Source organism: Tarenaya hassleriana, unplaced genomic scaffold (genome assembly GCF_000463585.1).
Source record: "Tarenaya hassleriana unplaced genomic scaffold, ASM46358v1 Cleome34, whole genome shotgun sequence".
In the NCBI taxonomy this organism is placed as follows: Eukaryota; Viridiplantae; Streptophyta; class Magnoliopsida; order Brassicales; family Cleomaceae; genus Tarenaya; species Tarenaya hassleriana.
Window position 1 is genome coordinate 1,384,259 of NW_010966542.1, and position 17,743 is coordinate 1,402,001.

The 17,743-nt window shown below is 38.1% G+C and overlaps 5 protein-coding genes and 1 pseudogene across 6 annotated transcripts; 3 read left to right on the forward strand and 3 right to left on the reverse strand.

Moving 5' to 3' along the window:
* Positions 1-344: 344 nt before the first annotated feature.
* Positions 345-1,966, reverse strand: LOC104821861 (UPF0235 protein C15orf40). The gene is made up of 3 exons (XM_010552879.2): positions 1,765-1,966; positions 1,562-1,650; positions 345-724 (listed from the first exon to the last, which is right to left on the reverse strand). The coding sequence occupies exons 1-3, from the start codon at positions 1,931-1,933 to the stop codon at positions 593-595; spliced, it is 390 nt and encodes a 129-aa protein (XP_010551181.1). The 5' UTR covers positions 1,934-1,966; the 3' UTR covers positions 345-592.
* A 538-nt stretch (positions 1,967-2,504) lies between these two features.
* LOC104821862 (COP9 signalosome complex subunit 5b) lies at positions 2,505-5,087 on the reverse strand. The gene is made up of 6 exons (XM_010552880.2): positions 4,592-5,087; positions 3,900-4,181; positions 3,678-3,825; positions 3,467-3,552; positions 2,908-2,985; positions 2,505-2,820 (listed from the first exon to the last, which is right to left on the reverse strand). The coding sequence occupies exons 1-6, from the start codon at positions 4,979-4,981 to the stop codon at positions 2,731-2,733; spliced, it is 1,074 nt and encodes a 357-aa protein (XP_010551182.1). The 5' UTR covers positions 4,982-5,087; the 3' UTR covers positions 2,505-2,730.
* A 1,017-nt stretch (positions 5,088-6,104) lies between these two features.
* LOC104821863 lies at positions 6,105-7,957 on the forward strand (annotated as a pseudogene).
* A 1,722-nt stretch (positions 7,958-9,679) lies between these two features.
* On the forward strand, positions 9,680-10,571 carry LOC104821864. The gene has a single exon (XM_010552881.2). The coding sequence runs from the start codon at positions 9,718-9,720 to the stop codon at positions 10,366-10,368; it is 651 nt and encodes a 216-aa protein (XP_010551183.1). The 5' UTR covers positions 9,680-9,717; the 3' UTR covers positions 10,369-10,571.
* Positions 10,572-11,811: 1,240 nt separating this feature from the next.
* LOC104821867 (ras-related protein Rab7) lies at positions 11,812-15,124 on the forward strand. 2 transcript variants are annotated; one of them, XR_002024512.1, is made up of 7 exons: positions 11,836-11,983; positions 12,944-12,970; positions 13,144-13,243; positions 14,036-14,182; positions 14,264-14,344; positions 14,462-14,623; positions 14,989-15,079. XR_002024512.1 is itself a non-coding variant. In XM_019203448.1 (6 exons), the coding sequence occupies exons 1-6, from the start codon at positions 11,931-11,933 to the stop codon at positions 15,115-15,117; spliced, it is 537 nt and encodes a 178-aa protein (XP_019058993.1). In that variant the 5' UTR covers positions 11,812-11,930; the 3' UTR covers positions 15,118-15,124. The 2 variants fall into 2 exon arrangements, 1 of the variants encoding a protein (XP_019058993.1); XM_019203448.1 differs by lacking the exon at positions 14,462-14,623 and having other exon boundaries at positions 11,812-11,983; positions 14,989-15,124.
* A 924-nt stretch (positions 15,125-16,048) lies between these two features.
* Positions 16,049-16,857, reverse strand: LOC104821866. The gene is made up of 2 exons (XM_010552882.2): positions 16,697-16,857; positions 16,049-16,497 (listed from the first exon to the last, which is right to left on the reverse strand). Exons 1-2 carry the CDS (start codon positions 16,739-16,741, stop codon positions 16,291-16,293), a joined length of 252 nt encoding a protein of 83 aa, XP_010551184.1. The 5' UTR covers positions 16,742-16,857; the 3' UTR covers positions 16,049-16,290.
* Positions 16,858-17,743: the final 886 nt, after the last annotated feature.

The window sequence follows — 17,743 nt, forward strand, 5'->3', positions numbered from 1 at the left end:
TATTTTTTGTAAAACCTCCCAAAACGTCGTCCCCCTGACGGCGCTGATCCAAGAAAGAAGACCGTAAGAGAAAGAACCCTTGCAATCGATACAAAGCCAGAATTAGGGATGGTCATTATCTTAAATGGCGCTGATCCAAAACGCGGACCTCTAAACTAGAAATGAAGCCGTGGATGCCACAGCAAAGAGCGTGAGTTTAGGGTCCATCTCGTACTCCCAATGTAATTTTCATACATAAAACTGGTTTCTTTTCAGACAAAACAAAACATTCTCTTTTTGTCACTTCTACGCTGAACAAAGAGAAGAAACATGTTGGTAGGTAATTATCTCTCAACTCCTCAATCTCAAGCCATACAATTAATCACAAACATGATGTACAGAGAGCATCACAGATTCACATATGACCAAAGATGTACTCTCATCTCATATATATATATATGTATATGTATATATGTTCATGAACTGTGATAGGAGAAAGAGGGTACCTCGTTTTAGAGTCCAATACGGTTTAGATGTTTCCTAATTGCAAAAGGGGCAAATCGGCATCACATCTTGCCATGGCGTAGACTGATGAATCTTTGCGTTTTGTTGATTAGGTAGGTTTTGATGCTTTGGATAGAGCTTCGAAAACGCTTTGCAGAGCCATATTCTCGACGATGACAACTTTATCTCGTGATTTAGACCCTGAACCGATCGAGACTTGCCTTCTTTTCACCCCCAAGACCTGTTTCACAAACATCTAAACAATCAGGAAGACATAAACTAGCTTAAGCTCTTACACTGAACAATGAAGGAAAATCTCGCTTAGCAAAGATCGAACGAGAATTTCCTTCTCAATCTAGAATGATAGGACACCAAAAACACTTCAAATTGAAGTCCTGCTCCATCAAATATTCACTCTGGTTTTGTTCTCTACTGCCCCTTTACCCAAACCTCGTATCCTCCTCCACCGTAAATTCAACTGCTTTTAGTAGTGAAAACTAATGTAGGCAAGTGTTATTGTTGGAGATCAATTCTCGTCATCCTTATCGTGGAATTCATAGCCCATAACTTCGCTTCATACGTAGAGCACAGTCACCGTGTCAGATTTGATGTGCATTCTTTCGACCAGATTTAGCAGACTACAAGCTCATATCCTATAGATGGAAAGGTCTCGATCCCGCAGGCAATATCTGGCTCATACCGGGAACCCGTGTTAAGCACCGAAGAATCGAGAACCACATTTCCCAGGTGCAATGATCAAATTATCAGATGAAGCATAACTAAAGCCTTTAAATAGCTCCATACAGATTTTGAATTTTGCACATTCAGATCAAGTATGATCAAATCATGGATTTATCATAAAAAGACCAAAACACCATGACTTCAAAGCACCTGGGTGTTCATAATTAACAAACAGATTACAAAAAGTGAATGAGATCTATGATTCATCCATAAAACTACAGCATACCCAATTCAGCTCAATCTCAGGACTGTAACATGGCAGTAGTGTGAAAAAGATTCCTCAGAAGTCCAGTAATGGAAGAAAACATTTCATGCTTGAGATTGGATAAGCACTTACAGAGCTCATGAAATCAACAAGCGCAGCGTTGGCTTCACCGTCCCTCGCGGGCGCGTCGATTTGGACTCCGACCGCCTCCTCGCTCACATCTCAGATCAAACAGAGAACTGATTCAGTAATCAAAACCCATAAAAAGAAGAAGGAAAAAGCTGCCGAATAGCGATATATACAGAGACGAGCTGTAACTATATGCGCTTAGATACCAGTGATGGAGGCGGATTTCGATCCTGGTTTTGCGTGGATGGTGATGGCGACGGAGGAAGGGGGAAAGTGGCGTATACATGACGGAAAACTTGAGGAATCGGCGGCGGAAGTCGCCGGAGAGGACGCAACGGAGTTGGCCTTTAGTTTTCCCTTCTTCGGCGGAGCCATTTTTCCCGACGACGGACTCTTAACAGATCGGCGATATTCGGGGTTTATATGTAAGGGGATACTTCGGCGGACCCCACACTTGCATTCACCCTTTTATTTCCGTTAATTTACTTACTAAACAATTAATTTTTGTAATTAGAAAATGATTAAATTTTGTATATATTTGAGACCTAAAATTCCGTAATATGATTTATAATGATTTACAGGGGTGGGCATCCTGAATTGAAACGTATTATAGTTAAAAATAATCGATTTGATTAAAATTAAATAATTGTTTGGATATAAATTTTCAAAATTTGAAATAACCGAATTAGAATTCGTAATTATACAACCTAGACATAACCGTTCATCTGCCAATATATAAACGATTAATACACAATATAGGCAGTAGAAAAATTAGTATAATGGTGTTATTAAATTGATTTCTTAAACTATGATATACAACTAAAATGAGACATTTAACATTTTTCTAAAACAATGTTTGGAAATTCGTTTCATTTACTATTATAACCGAATAATCGAACCAAATGTATATATATATTGTGTATATATAAGTATATACATGTGCATAAATATTAATGTATACCTGTCTATTTATGTGAATATGTGTATATGTATATACATATGCCAATAAAAAGAAAAGGTTCAGATGTGCATTTCAAAGACCGAGTACGGCTCAAGTCAAGGCATGTGTGTCCACGAGGAATGTTTCAGTCATTGTTATACATCTCATTTTTTTCCCCACAAGCCAAAAAGTCTGCAACCAAAACCACATCTGCAGCAAAGGAACAGTAACTTCAAGATGTAACCATTGGGTCCGAACCCGAAGAGTCGTTGCCGGATCTGTTGGACTGACGAACCGAGTTAAACAAAATGTCTTTGATGACCTACGGAAAAACAATGTAGCTCGATGAATGGCAACGGAAGAGGAAAGAATAAAATCATCAAGGAAGATAGCATCTTTGTTTTTTTACCTGCGACATTAGCCCATGGACCTGCTCAACGGTTATCTTTGCGCTATCCCGAGTTATCTTAGCGAGCTGAGGTTCATCCTGTAAGTGATCCATGACAACGCCAACACACACAACTAATGAGGCTTTGAAATCCCTTAACATAAGCATAAAAGAACAGAACCCGCCTCACAAGAGAAAAAACAACTTGCAAAAACATAAGAGTGGCTATTGTTTCGTGGGTTGAAAAGACGCTATATGATCAAGTCTTCGACCGACTCGTTGTCGTTTACAAATTACATCAAACAAACACCTGGGTTGTGAAAAGGAACAACCAGAAAAGATGGACTGTGAAAGCTAGGTTTCCCTCTTAGTTTAATGCTCTAGCAATATACTGCATGAGAAGGTAGATAGACATTGATGCCCTAACTTAGGCAGACAGTGTTGAAGTCATAAATAAGAGAAAACTCGAAAAGTGGCATGTGGAAAGGCTGAAAAAATCATGGGGCAGCACCGAAACCAACCGAGAAAAGTTGACAACATGTTAAACTATCTGGAATAAACCACTGTTTGCCGGACAAACCTCTTTTTTCTTCTGAAGCGTTGCTGGAACAATCCCTCCAATGCGGGAGTGAGCCAGCTGGTTCTCAGCCTGCTCAAGCTTCTCAGCTAGATTACATTGATAAAGAAGAACAATTAAATTTTGTAAATAAAAAAAAGGTTAGATGACTAATCATGCACATCGTGAGGCAAAAAACTAATTTAAACACAACTAATCGAAGAATTTCTTTTACCCAAGTCAGATATCTGTCCAGCAACATAGTCTCCATTGCCCAGAAGAGGGGAAGATGAAAGGGTGTTCACCCAGTACTTGTTCCATAAGAGATCCAAAAGATGACTATCCAGAGATGACTTGAAGTAAGTGATATCTAATGCATAGTACTGCCATTTCAAATGGAAACATCAGCCTAAGGACATAGGGTAAAAGCCAAATCAAGAGGTGATGATATAAGTACCTGTTTGCAGTGTACACCAAAGTCCTCAATCTTATTCAGAGGTATTGTCTGATACTCAGAGACCGGTTCATCTGGAGGCTTATACCCCTCCGGATATGTTCTGAACGCCCCGATCTCAACCTTTCCAGCTGAAACAGTCCTTGTTGGATCGATAACAACAGCTAAGAAGGGCTCCTGAAACTGTTGATTCAGCATCTGTGTCGAAACATCAATGCCCGATAGCCAGCATCCATATCCAGGGTGAGAATGATACCATCCAACAACATTCTCCAATCGCCCGGCCTAAACCAAAAGTTAGTGATAGTTACTGTTACTGAAGCTGCTTTATTTGATTGTAGGGAACCTGAAATTGACAACTCTACATGAAAAAGAAACCGAGACTTGAAGCTTCTGCAGGATGCATTCTACGAGAAGGATATGCGAACTACCCTACATGAGAAATCTGCCTGCCCTAAACCCAACAACGAGCTACAATACAATAGTCCAAAACCACAAGGATCCTGCAAAAAATCTCCTAACCCTACATTATAGTTGAGAAACTTGTCATCTGGGTTCATACCACATTTGCAAACTAGAGGAGCTATTGATTATATTCCGAGGAAGGATTTGCATTGAGAGCAAACAATATGCCATTTATTCGCAGCAAACAATCAACTGAGAAGATAGGAGAGGTATAATACGGAAATCTTTACCAGCTTGTTGGTCTGTGAGTACTCAACCATATACTCGTACGCATCAGCCTGAGCATTAACCCTAGTTTCAGTTCCTTCGACAGGCAAAGCGAAGGCATCCATGACAATGATGGAATCTCCATCAGTCTTCCCTTGCATCAGACCCATGACTTCGATGGTTCCACCGGAGCGCGCGTGAACCACCATCTTCAGGAGCGCGAGTGCTGAGATCTTCACGCGCTTGAAATAATGAGGATCATTCGCCCATGGCTTCTCCTGTTGAAATTTGGCCTGAGCAACATCGTCATAGTAAAAGATACCGTCGGAAGCGGGATCCGGTGTCGGCTCCATTGTTAGTATGTTGTTCTCGAGCTCCCACGTCTTCCGGGCGATTTCCGACGAACCCTCCATTCGCGATTCTGATCAAGTTTTACGCAAACAGAGAATTGATTGCAACGAACCTAGGGTTTGCTGAATCTGGCAGAAAATGACCAATCACGACACAATCCGATCAGTCGCGAAGGGTTTTAAAAGCGGAATCGAGCGACGATGGGGGACGAAGTAAGGCACAAAACGACGACGTTGCTTTTCCTTTTTGAGAACGATGCCGTTTCATTATTTCCTTCCGATTGTCCAAAATCCAAATACTATTAAACTTTAATCTATAAATAATTTCAAACTTCACAACAAATATATACAAAAAGTTTAAATATTTTAGCCCATATGTCTATGTGTATATATTTTTATATTAAATACGACCGCCCACGATAAATTAAATGTATTGTGCCAAAATGCTTCAATTTTGAATGAATATATTGGAATTGGTCGAAATGTTATAACAATAACATCATCGTGGGTGTTCTTCAACGCATGAAACTTTATATATATGTATGTTACGTGTATATATATATACACACGTGTATGTACACAGTTTCAACCAAAATATGATCACATGATGAAAAGGAAATATGCACAATCTCTTGGCAAATATAAACATAAATGTGAGCATGGAGGAAAATGTTATCCTCTAAGCTCATAACTATAGCGAATTGGTTCGAAACCAGTTGAGGTTGAGCTTCTCCTTAAACCGGTTAGTTTTGACTGATTTACCTATTGTGCATGGTTTGCCGGTTATTGTGCAAGATCGGAGGATTTACTGTCGGCATACCGACTGTCCGGTCTGATGACTGGGACGATCCGAAGGGCCGTATGGCGGGTTCTCACCGTTATAAAAAAAAACTATAGCGAATTGGTTATTGCCATGTGAGAGCAAAACCTTTCCTCTGACATATTCCAAGCAATAATATATTTCTACAAAAATAAAAATATAAAATAATTTTAAAGCCTGTGAAAACATTAAAAAATCTAAATTAATAAATTCTAACCCATGGATTAGGCCATGAAAACCATGTCTAGAATATTTTATGGGCTTTTAAGTTGGGCCTGTAAAATAAAAGTTGGATATTTTTTATTAATTATTTACATTCAATTAATAAATTAAAGATATAAATTCGAATTTATCCGATTCCTCCTCCTCTGCGTCCGCGGTTTCTTCTCGTCTGAGCTCCTGCAAAAGCTAGGGTTTAAGCAAAATCTGGAGAACAACACTGTTTAAAATTTTGAATCCTGTTCCCGAGGGAGATTTGCCAGCGAAATCGTATTTCCGGAGTTTGAAGATGGCGCGAAATGAGGAGAAGGCGCAGTCGATGCTGAATAGGTTCATCGCCATGAAAGAGTCGGAGAAGAAGAAGCCAAGGAGAGGCGTCCTTACCTGGCATCAGAGTGCCGCGATCTCTCTGAAGCCGACAGGTGTAGGCAACAGATCATGCGAGAGATCGGTCGAAAAGTCGCCGAGATTCAGAACGAAGGGCTAGGCGAGCACCGGCTCCGAGATCTCAACGGGAGATCAACAAACTCATACGCGAAAAAACGCATTGGGAGCGACGGATCTTGGAGCTTGGAGGTCCGAATTATGCGAAACACGCGCCGAAGATGACTGACCTCGAAGGAAACATCGTCGACGTCCCGAACCCTAGCGGTCGTGGACCTGGGTATCGTTATTTCGGCGCGGCGAAGAAGCTTCCCGGAGTGAGGGAGCTCTTTGAGAAGCCACCGGAGCTGCGGAAGCGAAGGACGAGGTATGATATATACAAAAGGATCGATGCGAGCTATTATGGGTATAGAGATGAAGAATATGAGATTCTGGATAAGTTGGAGAAGAAGGCGGAGGAGGAGATGCGGCGGAAAGAGGTAGAGGAATGGCGGAGAGTGGATAAAGTGAGGAGGGAAGCGAGGAAGGGAGCGACAGAGGTGAGCGTTGGTGCGGCGGTGAAGGAGGTGCTGTTTGAGGAGGAGGAGGAAGTGGTGGAGGAGGAGAGAAGGAGAGAGAGGGAGAGAGTGGAGAAGGAGAAGCAGAGCGAGTTCGTGGTGCACGTTCCATTGCCGGACGAGAAGGAGATCGAGAGGATGGTGTTGGAGAAGAAGAAGATGGAGTTGCTGAGTAAGTATGCGAGTGAAGATTTGGTGGAGCAGCAGACTCAAGCCAAATCCATGCTCAATATCCAGAGATAGATAGAGATGATCCATGGGTTCATCGTTGTGGTAACTAAAGTTTCGAGCTTCTTGAAAATCTCTCCGACGAATTGATTGATGATACTGTAATTGGTCTGTGATCAGGTTAATTGAGCTTGTTTGTTTCTCACTGGGAACATGTAATAAGCTTGCTGGTGCTTGGATTTAGGTAGAGAAACTGATTGTGAGCGACCATGAATTTGGATTGTCTGGAATTTTATGTTGGAAAAGGTTTCTTGATAATAGAGAGGGGTTGCTTAGATTTTGATTCATATACACATTGACATTATCACGTGTTTTTTTGTCTCTCAACTGCTTTAAGATATAGGACGATGGGGAATGTTTCAAGTAAAACCATAACACGGGTATTGCAAAGCAGATGATGGGTTTTGATATCCGTATGGCATTGAACAAATGTAGATCTATCTGATTTGGCTTAGCATCTTGCCTTGTCTTACTGAAATCGGATTATCGGTCACGAGGCTGGTTCATTCCTTTCTAGGAAGAACTTCGTTTCTCGGATTCTCGGGTTTTCTCATTACGCTCTTTTGGTTTCATTCCTTTCAGGAAGAACTCGGATTCTCGGGTTTTTCTCATTCTGCTGTTTTGGTCTCATCAAAAGAGAGACGAGAGAGGCAGAGGGAGGAGGTGAAAGAGAAGAGACATGGAAATGTTGCTTTGTGTTCTTCTTTATTTCTTTAGAAGAGGAGCAAAGGTATGTGTTTCGGAGAAAACCCACAAGAGGCCTATGTGTTTTTCCATCTCTGTAGACAAACTGCGAGAAACAGCGATATCCAATGAAGTTTGTGTTTTGTTCGGTAAGGAAATGTAGTTTGTAGAGTTATTTACTCGCTCGGGGCCGGTTCACAAAACTGGTTTGTTTGGGTCATGATCTAAAGTTGTATTGAACCAAATAATTTTTAGTTTACGAAAAAATGGATGGGATTGAGCTAGACTAAAATATTTGAGATCGGGATTGAACTAAACCAATTTTTACATTCTTAAATTATATTGTTTTTTCATAGAACCGAACCAAACGGATTGAACTGAACCGAACCGATTTTTTTAGCGGGTTTGATTTTTCTCCACCGGGAAGAGAAATTCAAACAAAGGCACGAGACTCCAAATAAAGAAACTCAAATTGGATTGAATTGTGGGTTTTATTTGGTCAGTTCGGTTTTCCAAACTGTCTTACTTTAAAATGTTCTCTGTTTTTTCGATTTTGAATAAATTGTATTCATTAATTTTTACTACAATTTAGTTGTTTAAAAATCAGTTAGTTTTATTATTTTTATATTTTATATCGCTCTGTATACTGGAAAACTAAATGTGAAAGACAGATGATGAATCATGATATCACGATCACGTGCAAGGGCGGATCTACGTTCGAAGAAGCGGGGTACTGGCCCCACTGTTTTTTTTTCTTTTAAGAACATTAGTTATATAATTTAATAAAATTTAAAAAAAATATAATAATGCCCCCGTTGAAATTTATTGTGGACCCCATCATTTTTATTTTTTAATGTATTTTATGATGTTAGTTAACAAATCAAATAAAAAAATTGTATTTTATTTTTTTTCTCATTTTCTTCGTTATCTTCTATTTTCAAATTTTTTACTTTAGTTTTTAATCAAATAAAAAAATATTATCAATTCAATTATAATTAAATTAAAACTAAAATTAAAAATAAATATTTATAAAAACTATGAATTTAAATAATCTTTATTATTTTTTATTTATTTGTTTTTTTGTATTTATTATACTTATAAATTTATCTATATATATTTATATATTTATTTAATTTTATTTGATTTGGTAAAGAAAACAATAAATAAACTTTTTTAAAAAATTTTGTAATAATATCTCAATATAGTGGTAAAAGTTCAACCGATAATTTACTCAAAAAAAATTCAATCGATAATACATTAAATTTTTAATTTTTGAGTTATTGTCTAGTTTATTTTATCAAAAAAATATATTTTAAACAATTATAAATAGAACTATATAAATATATTTTAAAAAATAAAAAATCATAGAATTTAATGGTTGAAGCTAAACATTTTGTAGATGATATTTTTTATTAAAATTTTATAATATATACATATATATTTATATTATTATTGTTTCTGGATCCACCACTGATCACGTGCTCTCTTCCATTTAGCTTTCCTTGCAGACGTACAAAAAGAGAATCCAATGTCCCTGCAAAAGTTTCAAAAACTACACATTTTAAAATTACCACATGTGCGTGTACATTTATAGATACACGCATGGACATTATACATGTACGTATACATGTTACTTACGATCCAATCTGTTCCAAGATTTTTGGCTTTCGTTTCACTAAAAAAATGGTGGTAAACTAAAATTTAAATACAATTAGTTCGACAATTCTTTTTTTTTTTTTAAGGAGCATTCACTATGTCAATAGTCAACAGACGGCGAAATAAAACAGTAAAATAAATCAATAAATCTCAAAATATTATTCAGAAAAAAACAAAAGAAAAATATACACTGAAATCTTCCTGACCGTTGAGATGAATACAAGACGTCTGGAGATACGAACCAAACCCACATGAGCGATCCCACACACACCAACACCTCCCCCCCTCTCCCTCTCTCAGCTCTGAGCTCCTCTCCAATGGCGGATTACGACGACGAAGACGAGATCGACCACCAGGACCACCAGCACCACCGTCGGATCATACCCAAAGAGACCGCGCTCCAAGCCCTCAACACCATAATCCAACTCCACTTCGAGAAAACCCTAGAGAAAAAACGAGCCGTGGACCAACAGAAGAAGAAGCTGCACAAGCTGTTCCAGCTCTTCTTCATCTTCCTGGCCATCGTCTTCGCCGCCCTGTCTCAGCCCTCCGGCCGGATCCAGTGCCGCCATTGCTGGGCACCCATCTTCTTCCTCTCCTTCTCCCACCTCGTCTTCTACGTCTCCGTGGCTCAAACCCTCCGATGCGTCAACGGGTTCAAGTACCAGAGACGGTGCCACAAGCTGACCCTCGGCCTCGCCACCGAGAAGCTCCGCCTCTTCAAGGCCAGGATCGCCGCCGGAGACGACGGGGATATCGCGGGAGATCTGGAGGTGCAGTACCAGGAGCCGCCGGAGAACTACTTCGGGAAGTTCAAGAGGAACTGGGCTCTCCACTTCGGCTTCCTCATCCTCCTCTACGCCTTCATGGTCTCCTTCTCCGTCGTCGTCCTCTGCTTCTGAAACCCCATCCCAGGGGTATTTTCGGTGTTTCAGGACAGGCTCGTCCCGTTGTCCCGGGGTAAAATGGTAATTTAAGTCCAACTCAGTAGAGAGGGAGAGATTCGAGGATAGAATGTTACAATTGTTCTACCGTCACCGTGTATGTAACAAAATCGGTCCACGTCTATTTGATGAATATCGTAATGCTTCCATCAGTTATTTTACTTGGGACGTTCCAATTTTCTTTTAAGAAAAAGCGAAACTAAATAAGATATACTGTTTTTTAAAATTTTAATTATGAAAAAAAAATGATCATCTTCCTTAATAATTGAACCAACCCACACACCGAACCTTATACAAAATAATCGAATTTTGAAAAAACATTCTAAATTTTGGCATAAAATAATATGGACTTGCAAATAACTTCTAAACTAATACAAATAGGGTGGATGACTGTACAAAGCTCTTTTATGAAATGTCTCAAAGAGGATTAGTCATTGATACATGTATTTGCAACGCACTTGTCTAAGGTTTTTTCTGTGCGGGCAATGCCAATGTCGCTCGGAAAACTCTTTCGACGTATATGAAGAGTTGTGGTGTGAACTCTGATCTTGTAATTTACAGAGTAATACTTGATATTTTTTTGTAAGAATGGAGAACTGGTCGAGACACTTGAACTATATTACAAGTTGGAAAAGAGTGGGATTGACCTCGATATATTTGTCCATACTATTGCTATTACGATACATGGTTTGCACAAGACTCTGCAAATTTTCCTTTTTTTTTTTGTAACTGTGGGAACTCAACCACAATTCTTCGGACACATTGATAAATAAACCATCCGTTTCTGCGTAATATAACCTACAAACCACGCGTAATAGATGAACCCCCAAAGGATGATATGGATGTTGAAAAATGGAATCGAATATATGGCATCTTAGAGAATGATAGACTCCTTCACCATTACATCAAACCCTTAGCCCCTAGGAGCCTAATAAGATTGATGTGGCATTACAACTGTACGATAGGGGTTGTTTTTTTTTTTTTTAATTGTTCTCACATCGATTGGTCGGTTCTTTACACAAGTTTGATGTGTTGTTGTCTACGGGTGTCCAAATGGATATATCATCTGATAATGGAAGCAAAGCATGGGAATTCCTCATCAACTTGCTGAAAATGCAAAACGGCGTCACAAAACCTTAATTTTGCTTCATGCATTTGGTCATTTCGAAAAGTACAATCTGGCGATGCACTGTTCTGTGTTATTAAATAATTGGCAGAAAATTATATTGAAATATTTTCTTTGGTATAAAATAAAATTCATAAAAACTACTACAGAAAATTATAAAACAAAGCATAAAAACTAAACAGAAAATTACAATAAAAAAATAAATAAATAAAACAGGTCAGCGACAGCTTAGCCACGCAAAGGATTTGATCAAAAAAAAAAAAAAAAAAAAAAAAAAAAAAAAAAAAAAAACAGAAGAACCACACCGCTCACAGGAAGAAAAAAAAACCAGAAATCGCGGAGCTTCTTCAACCTCTCCTTAGATCCTTTCATCGTTCGATCTCTCTCCGATTCGATGCCGTCTCGTAGACGAACCCTCCTAAAAGTCATCATCCTCGGAGATAGCGGGTAATCCTCGGAGATTCTCTTTTTTTCTCTGTGTATCTATTTTGTCTTGTGTATGTATCTGATTGCGATGAGTGGTTTGATGTTGTTGATGAGAACCAGTGTTTTTTTCCTTTCTGATGTTTAGATTCGATCTGTTTGGGTATTTCGTGGGTGGCGAATTTGGCTGATTAATTGTTGCTGGATTTGATTTTTCTTGTTCCGTCGTGATTAATTCGGTTGTTTGAGATCCGTAGTGGATTATAGATGCTGTTTACTTAGGATTATGCGATTTATCCGGATTAAGTGGTAATTAAAGGTTCGTTTAGTTTTTATGGCGATTTGAGAGGATTTTCGTATATTTCTGTGTTATTAGTTTCGATTTTGCAATGGAGAATAGGTAGAACTAAGTTCAGTTGAAGAACTGAAGATGCTGATACTGTTATCTTCTTGAATAAGGGGTTTTACCAAACTTCAGTTAGCTTGACCATAATTTTGGTATAAGGATTGTTCTTAAGTAACTTTTTTTTTTTTAATTCTATGTAGTGATTTCTCAATCAGTGTATAAATTCGACGGCTTAATAGGGGAATTTCGAGTCGCGGTGTGCTTGTTTGTTGAATCTAACATCTATGGGTTTTGGTGGAAATCATCGGTTTGCTGCCACAGTTTTTCTCATTATGTGTTTGCATTTATTTGTCTGCTTTCGGTCACGTCTTGAAAACTTGGGATTAAGACGATGTTGATATTGATGTTGATGTTTCTGTCACGTCTTGGCAATTAAAGGAGTTCTCTTTCTGCCCAGACGTTCTTAGTTTATGTTTTTTCTTCTTAGTGAGAGTGAATATGTCATAATTTACAAGATCTGTCCGATTATGAATACTTGAAACGACTGAGTGAGTTGCTGATATATCCATCCCGACTGTTCTTCTGTTATGGTTATTCAAGTGAGACTCATTTGGGTTGTTCCGACTTGTCTTTTGCAGGGTGGGGAAGACCTCGCTGATGAATCAGTATCCTTTCGATGTAAGAATATTCTAAAATGGTTATAGACATGGTCCTAAATAGTTTTGTTTTTCTATTTGTTAATGCGGTTATCGCTGCCAACTGCCATGTAAGTAACGTGTTTCTTTTGAGCTAGAGGAGTTATCCCTATTGTTTTGCCATAACATCATGCCCTCCTCAGATATGTAAATAAAAAGTTCAGTAACCAGTACAAGGCTACTATCGGGGCTGACTTCTTGACCAAGGAAGTACAATTTGAAGACCGGCTTTTCACATTACAGGTTTGTAGTTGTGTTCTCTCAATATATTTCCTCAGCTTTCTTTAAGAGTAGATTTCACGTGCTTAACAAGTAGAATTTTCTCTGAAATTGGGATGTGGATTCCGTTCCATTGTTGGAGGCAATGAATTAAGAGGAACAAATCATCAAATTTATGAACTTCAGGCTGGCCTTTTTGGTGCCATACCTGCAAATGAATCTTGCTACCTTACTTTTTGAAGGGGACTTAGTTCTTCCACTGTACTGTTCACCCCCACACCAATCGACAACTTTTTTTTTTTGTTTTTATTATTCACGTTGTTGTCCTTGAGTGAGTCGGGTTATTAGGAAACCTATGTGTGGGTCTCACTTGCGATGGGCATTTCGGTTCTCCGTTCAGATTCAATTATTTCGATTTTAGAGAAACATTATCCAATTGGTTTTTATACTAGATCCAGTTTGGGTTCGGTTTATAATATAAAGACGCTTATTTTCCAAAAAAATTTCGATTTTTCCAATTATTTTTATATTTGGTTTGAGTTCGGGTGTTCGGTTTAAGAAAAATCATAGTCATTTCATTTATATATCGAATTCAATCTGTTGTGTCTATAAGTTATTTAGTTAGATTTAGATTTATGCATAACCGAACCGAATGTCCACCCCTAGGTTTCGGCGATTTTATTTTATAAAACTATGATATCTAGAAAGAGCGACTCTCATAAACTGTCTCATGTGCTTTTCAGCCATGTATGGTGTGTACCTTTTTCCTTTTTTTATCTCCTTTAGGAGTAAGTTGTGTGGAGATGGATATTACAGATATGGGACACAGCTGGACAGGAAAGGTTTCAGAGCCTTGGGGTAGCCTTTTACCGTGGTGCTGATTGCTGTGTTCTCGTATACGATGTCAATTCCATGAAATCATTCGAGAATCTCAACAACTGGAGGGATGAATTTCTGATCCAGGTGCTTTCTGGTTTTTCTAGAGAATTTATAAAAACAATTGTTGTCTTCCTGCGTGCTAAACAGGGATGTCTCTTGTTGCAGGCGAGTCCATCAGATCCGGAGAATTTCCCATTTGTTGTTATTGGAAATAAGATCGATGTGGATGGTGGAAACAGTCGTGTGGTAAGTGTATCTTCTACATCTCCCTCCACCGAGCATGTTAAGGGTGGGTACGGACCGGGTATCCAACTCTTTTCGGTGTACTTGTTTCAGCCTCATCCTTTCGGTTTTTTCGGTCAGATTATCCTGATCTTGATCTGGTGAGGGTCGGGTACTTGAGATTCGGGTACCATGGAGTGTGATGAGGGCGAGGTGAGAAAAGAGAGAGGGTGGAGGAGCAAGAGATGTATCTGAGGAGCGAACGATTAAGGATGAGCGCCGAGCGGCAGAGGCGATTCTAAGGTAAGGCGATAAGGCGGAGGCATACCCCTATCTTTTTTTCTATTAATAAATCCAATAAACCTAATCTCAGCCTCCGCCCCTTCACGCTCATCCTCTCCTCGTCCCATATCCTCCTCTCCCTCTCTGGCTCTCGTATCCGCCGGGTACGAGTAATCAGTGGTCGAAATCTGAACTCGAATTTAAAGGTCGGGTTTTCGTCGTCGTCTGGCTCCTACGATAGATGAGTACCCGGAATTTCGGGTATTTCGACTTGTGGAACGGGCAGATACTAGAAATTTTGTGTTCGTGTGTCTAGTGAACGGGCATTATTTTTTTTTGCCACGGTATCATGAACTTCGTATGTTCTCCAATTGCAATAATCACAGGTTTCAGAGAAAAAAGCTCGAGCATGGTGCGCCTCCAAAGGAAACATTCCATACTTTGAGACCTCTGCCAAGGAAGGCACCAATGTAGAAGATGCTTTCCAGTGCATAGCCAAGAACGCGTTGAAGTGAGAGTGAATATGTCATAATTTACAAGATCTGTCCGATTATGAATACTTGAAACGACTGAGTGAGTTGCTGATATATCCATCCCGACTGTTCTTCTGTTATGGTTATTCAAGTGAGACTCATTTGGGTTGTTCCGACTTGTCTTTTGCAGGGTGGGGAAGACCTCGCTGATGAATCAGTATCCTTTCGATGTAAGAATATTCTAAAATGGTTATAGACATGGTCCTAAATAGTTTTGTTTTTGGCGTTTAACATTTTCACGGGCTCGTTGTTTGTTTTACGCATCGGATTTTCGTATGAACTACTCTCTCTCTCTCTCCTCAGATACTTGCCGGACACTATCGATGTCGGGACAACGAGCCAACAGAGGTCGAGTGGGTGTGAGTGCTGAAGAACATCATTTTCGGATATCGGGTTCACATCAGCAGCGGTTTGATCTTCTCATAACCTGTGTTTCTATCAGTTACATGTTGTACATTGGTGTTGTGTGGGTAAAATTAAAAGAGGGATAATATACCTACAAGAACCTTGATATCGTGCCCTTGTCATCTTTGGTCTTTGGTTTGGTCAGTAAACCTATTTTCCAAGTTTGGTAATCCATCGTCTCTCTCGTGGCCGAGAGTATTGTTTAGATGTGTTAGTGGTCGGTATTTCTAGTAAGAAACACAAAGCCAAAGTCGAAACCAAGAGAATTATTATATAATTCAATTTTAAAATTGATTTAATTTTTAGTGATTATTCAATGGAATATAAAAATAAAAATGATAATTTTAACTAAGGTTAAATAGGAATGAAATTCGAATCTTTAAACAGACGTAACTTTTTATAAAATAAAAACTAATAATAAATAGTCAGATTAGTATACAAGTTCAAATGAAAATAATTATTATAAAATCAAACCCTTAAACATTGAAAATATTCGCTTAGAGGTCAGTTAAAAAAAAAAAAAAGCAACGCCGATATAATTACTGTCACCGCATACACAAAATCTCAGAAGGGACACAAAATGGCACACACACAACCATCGATCATTTTTAATCCTAAGAGTTCAACACATACGAGAATTACTTATTCAACATACCCATGTGATCGATGCATACATACATACGTATATGCATATATATATATATATGTATGTATGCATGGACGAGTGTGTGTATGTATATGTAGATTAATCTAATCGTCTGGCTCGTGGTAAATAATGACGACGGATTTAGCGTTGAAGTTGCGAATGAACTTGTCCTGCTTTGTACGGAACGGATTGTTCAAAAGCTCTTCGATGGGTTCAGGCAATGGTTCTTCTTTCCCCATCGCTTCCTTCCAATACTCTCTCGCTTCTTCTTCCTCCTCCCTTCCCCCCGTTCCTTCGCTCAGATCCTGCAACTGCCGTCACCGTAGTAACAGAGAAAATAATAAAAACTATTACGCAAAAAAAAAAAAATAATAATAATAAAACTTGGGTTTCGAAAAAAGAGGGGTTTTTTTTGTAATGGAAAAATTAAAACGGGGATTTTCAAAAATATGTTCCAAAGATCCCATCAGAAAAATCAAAGGAATTAAGGAGATTTAATACTGTTATTACCAGAAGAATGCTGACGAGGAAGAACAAGACCATGAAACGCCTCATGCCTGAATCCGAAACCGAAACTGAAACTGAAACTGAAAATGATAATATTCTTTTAAAAGCTTTATTTATTTATTTATTTTTTTGCTTTGATTTTTGTCTCTGCGGAGTATTTGATTTCTTGACGGTTATTATATAGAGAGGCCTATTTGAAGAAAGTTGGCATCTTCCTCTTACTTTTTTGGGGGGTGGGTTCTTAAAGTTTTGTATATGCATGATTAAAGGTTTCGTTCGTATTTCAATTGTTTCCGTTTTTAAGATTTTATATTTTAAAAAAGTATATTTATTTATTTTTATATATTCTATTAGTTTCGGGTTCCATTTTCTTAAAATTAATTTTTTTTTTTAAATCTATTTTGTTGCTTTCTCTTTTATATTAGTTTTTATTTTTTTAGTTTGATTAAACCATTATATCCTATTAGATTTAAATCTAATTTGATTAGGAGATATTATTCTGTATGTGATTTTATTTATATATCATGAAATATTTACTACCCTCCCGACAAAAAAAAAGGTGGTATCTCCAATTTTTTTTTTTATTTTATTACTTTTATCTCATAAAAAAGTTAGGTGAACATATTTATATAATAGCAATAAAATCAATATAAACTCAAATCTGGATAATTTAACTGATAAAATGGAGATGCAAAGTATTTGTTTCGTTTCGAATTTGAATTCAAGTGTGAAAAACGAACGTATAATCCAAATCATATATAGATGATTTCTGGCTTGTCCAAGATATGCTGTTATAAAAAAATTAATATAAATGTCAAGAAATGTGGCTCAAACGGAGTAAAGTGCGTCCATAGCCATTTCAAAATTAATTAACTAATCATCATTAGTTGTCATCTAAATATTTCTCCATGAGATTCATGATGGTATTGGTGGGGCCATTTGAGAAGGACTCTTATCCGTATTTGCTGGAATCCATCCACCATGGTATTGGTCGGTCATCAAACCTTTCTAAGAGTTTTATTTTTAAAGTGAAATGTGAATTAATTGTTA

Excerpts from the sequence above, each read along its gene's own strand:
- LOC104821861 (XM_010552879.2), bottom strand. The coding sequence starts at position 1,933 with ATGGCTCCGCCGAAGAAGGGAAAACTAAAGGCCAACTCCGTTGCGTCC. Across the intron at positions 1,651-1,764 it reads GAAATCCGCCTCCATCACTG|ATGTGAGCGAGGAGGCGGTC; the intron begins GTATCTAAGCGC and ends GTTTGATCTGAG. Across the intron at positions 725-1,561 it reads TTGTTGATTTCATGAGCTCT|GTCTTGGGGGTGAAAAGAAG; the intron begins GTAAGTGCTTAT and ends TTTGTGAAACAG.
- LOC104821862 (XM_010552880.2), bottom strand. The coding sequence starts at position 4,981 with ATGGAGGGTTCGTCGGAAATCGCCCGGAAGACGTGGGAGCTCGAGAAC. Across the intron at positions 3,553-3,677 it reads TGGACAGATATCTGACTTGG|CTGAGAAGCTTGAGCAGGCT; the intron begins GTAAAAGAAATT and ends AATGTAATCTAG. Across the intron at positions 2,986-3,466 it reads CGCTTCAGAAGAAAAAAGAG|GATGAACCTCAGCTCGCTAA; the intron begins GTTTGTCCGGCA and ends GATCACTTACAG.
- LOC104821864 (XM_010552881.2), top strand. The coding sequence starts at position 9,718 with ATGAGCGATCCCACACACACCAACACCTCCCCCCCTCTCCCTCTCTCA.
- LOC104821867 (XM_019203448.1), top strand. The coding sequence starts at position 11,931 with ATGCCGTCTCGTAGACGAACCCTCCTAAAAGTCATCATCCTCGGAGAT. Across the intron at positions 12,971-13,143 it reads AAGACCTCGCTGATGAATCA|ATATGTAAATAAAAAGTTCA; the intron begins GTATCCTTTCGA and ends TGCCCTCCTCAG. Across the intron at positions 14,345-14,988 it reads ATGGTGGAAACAGTCGTGTG|GTTTCAGAGAAAAAAGCTCG; the intron begins GTAAGTGTATCT and ends CAATAATCACAG.
- LOC104821866 (XM_010552882.2), bottom strand. The coding sequence starts at position 16,741 with ATGAGGCGTTTCATGGTCTTGTTCTTCCTCGTCAGCATTCTTCTG. Across the intron at positions 16,498-16,696 it reads TCCTCGTCAGCATTCTTCTG|TTGCAGGATCTGAGCGAAGG; the intron begins GTAATAACAGTA and ends CGGTGACGGCAG.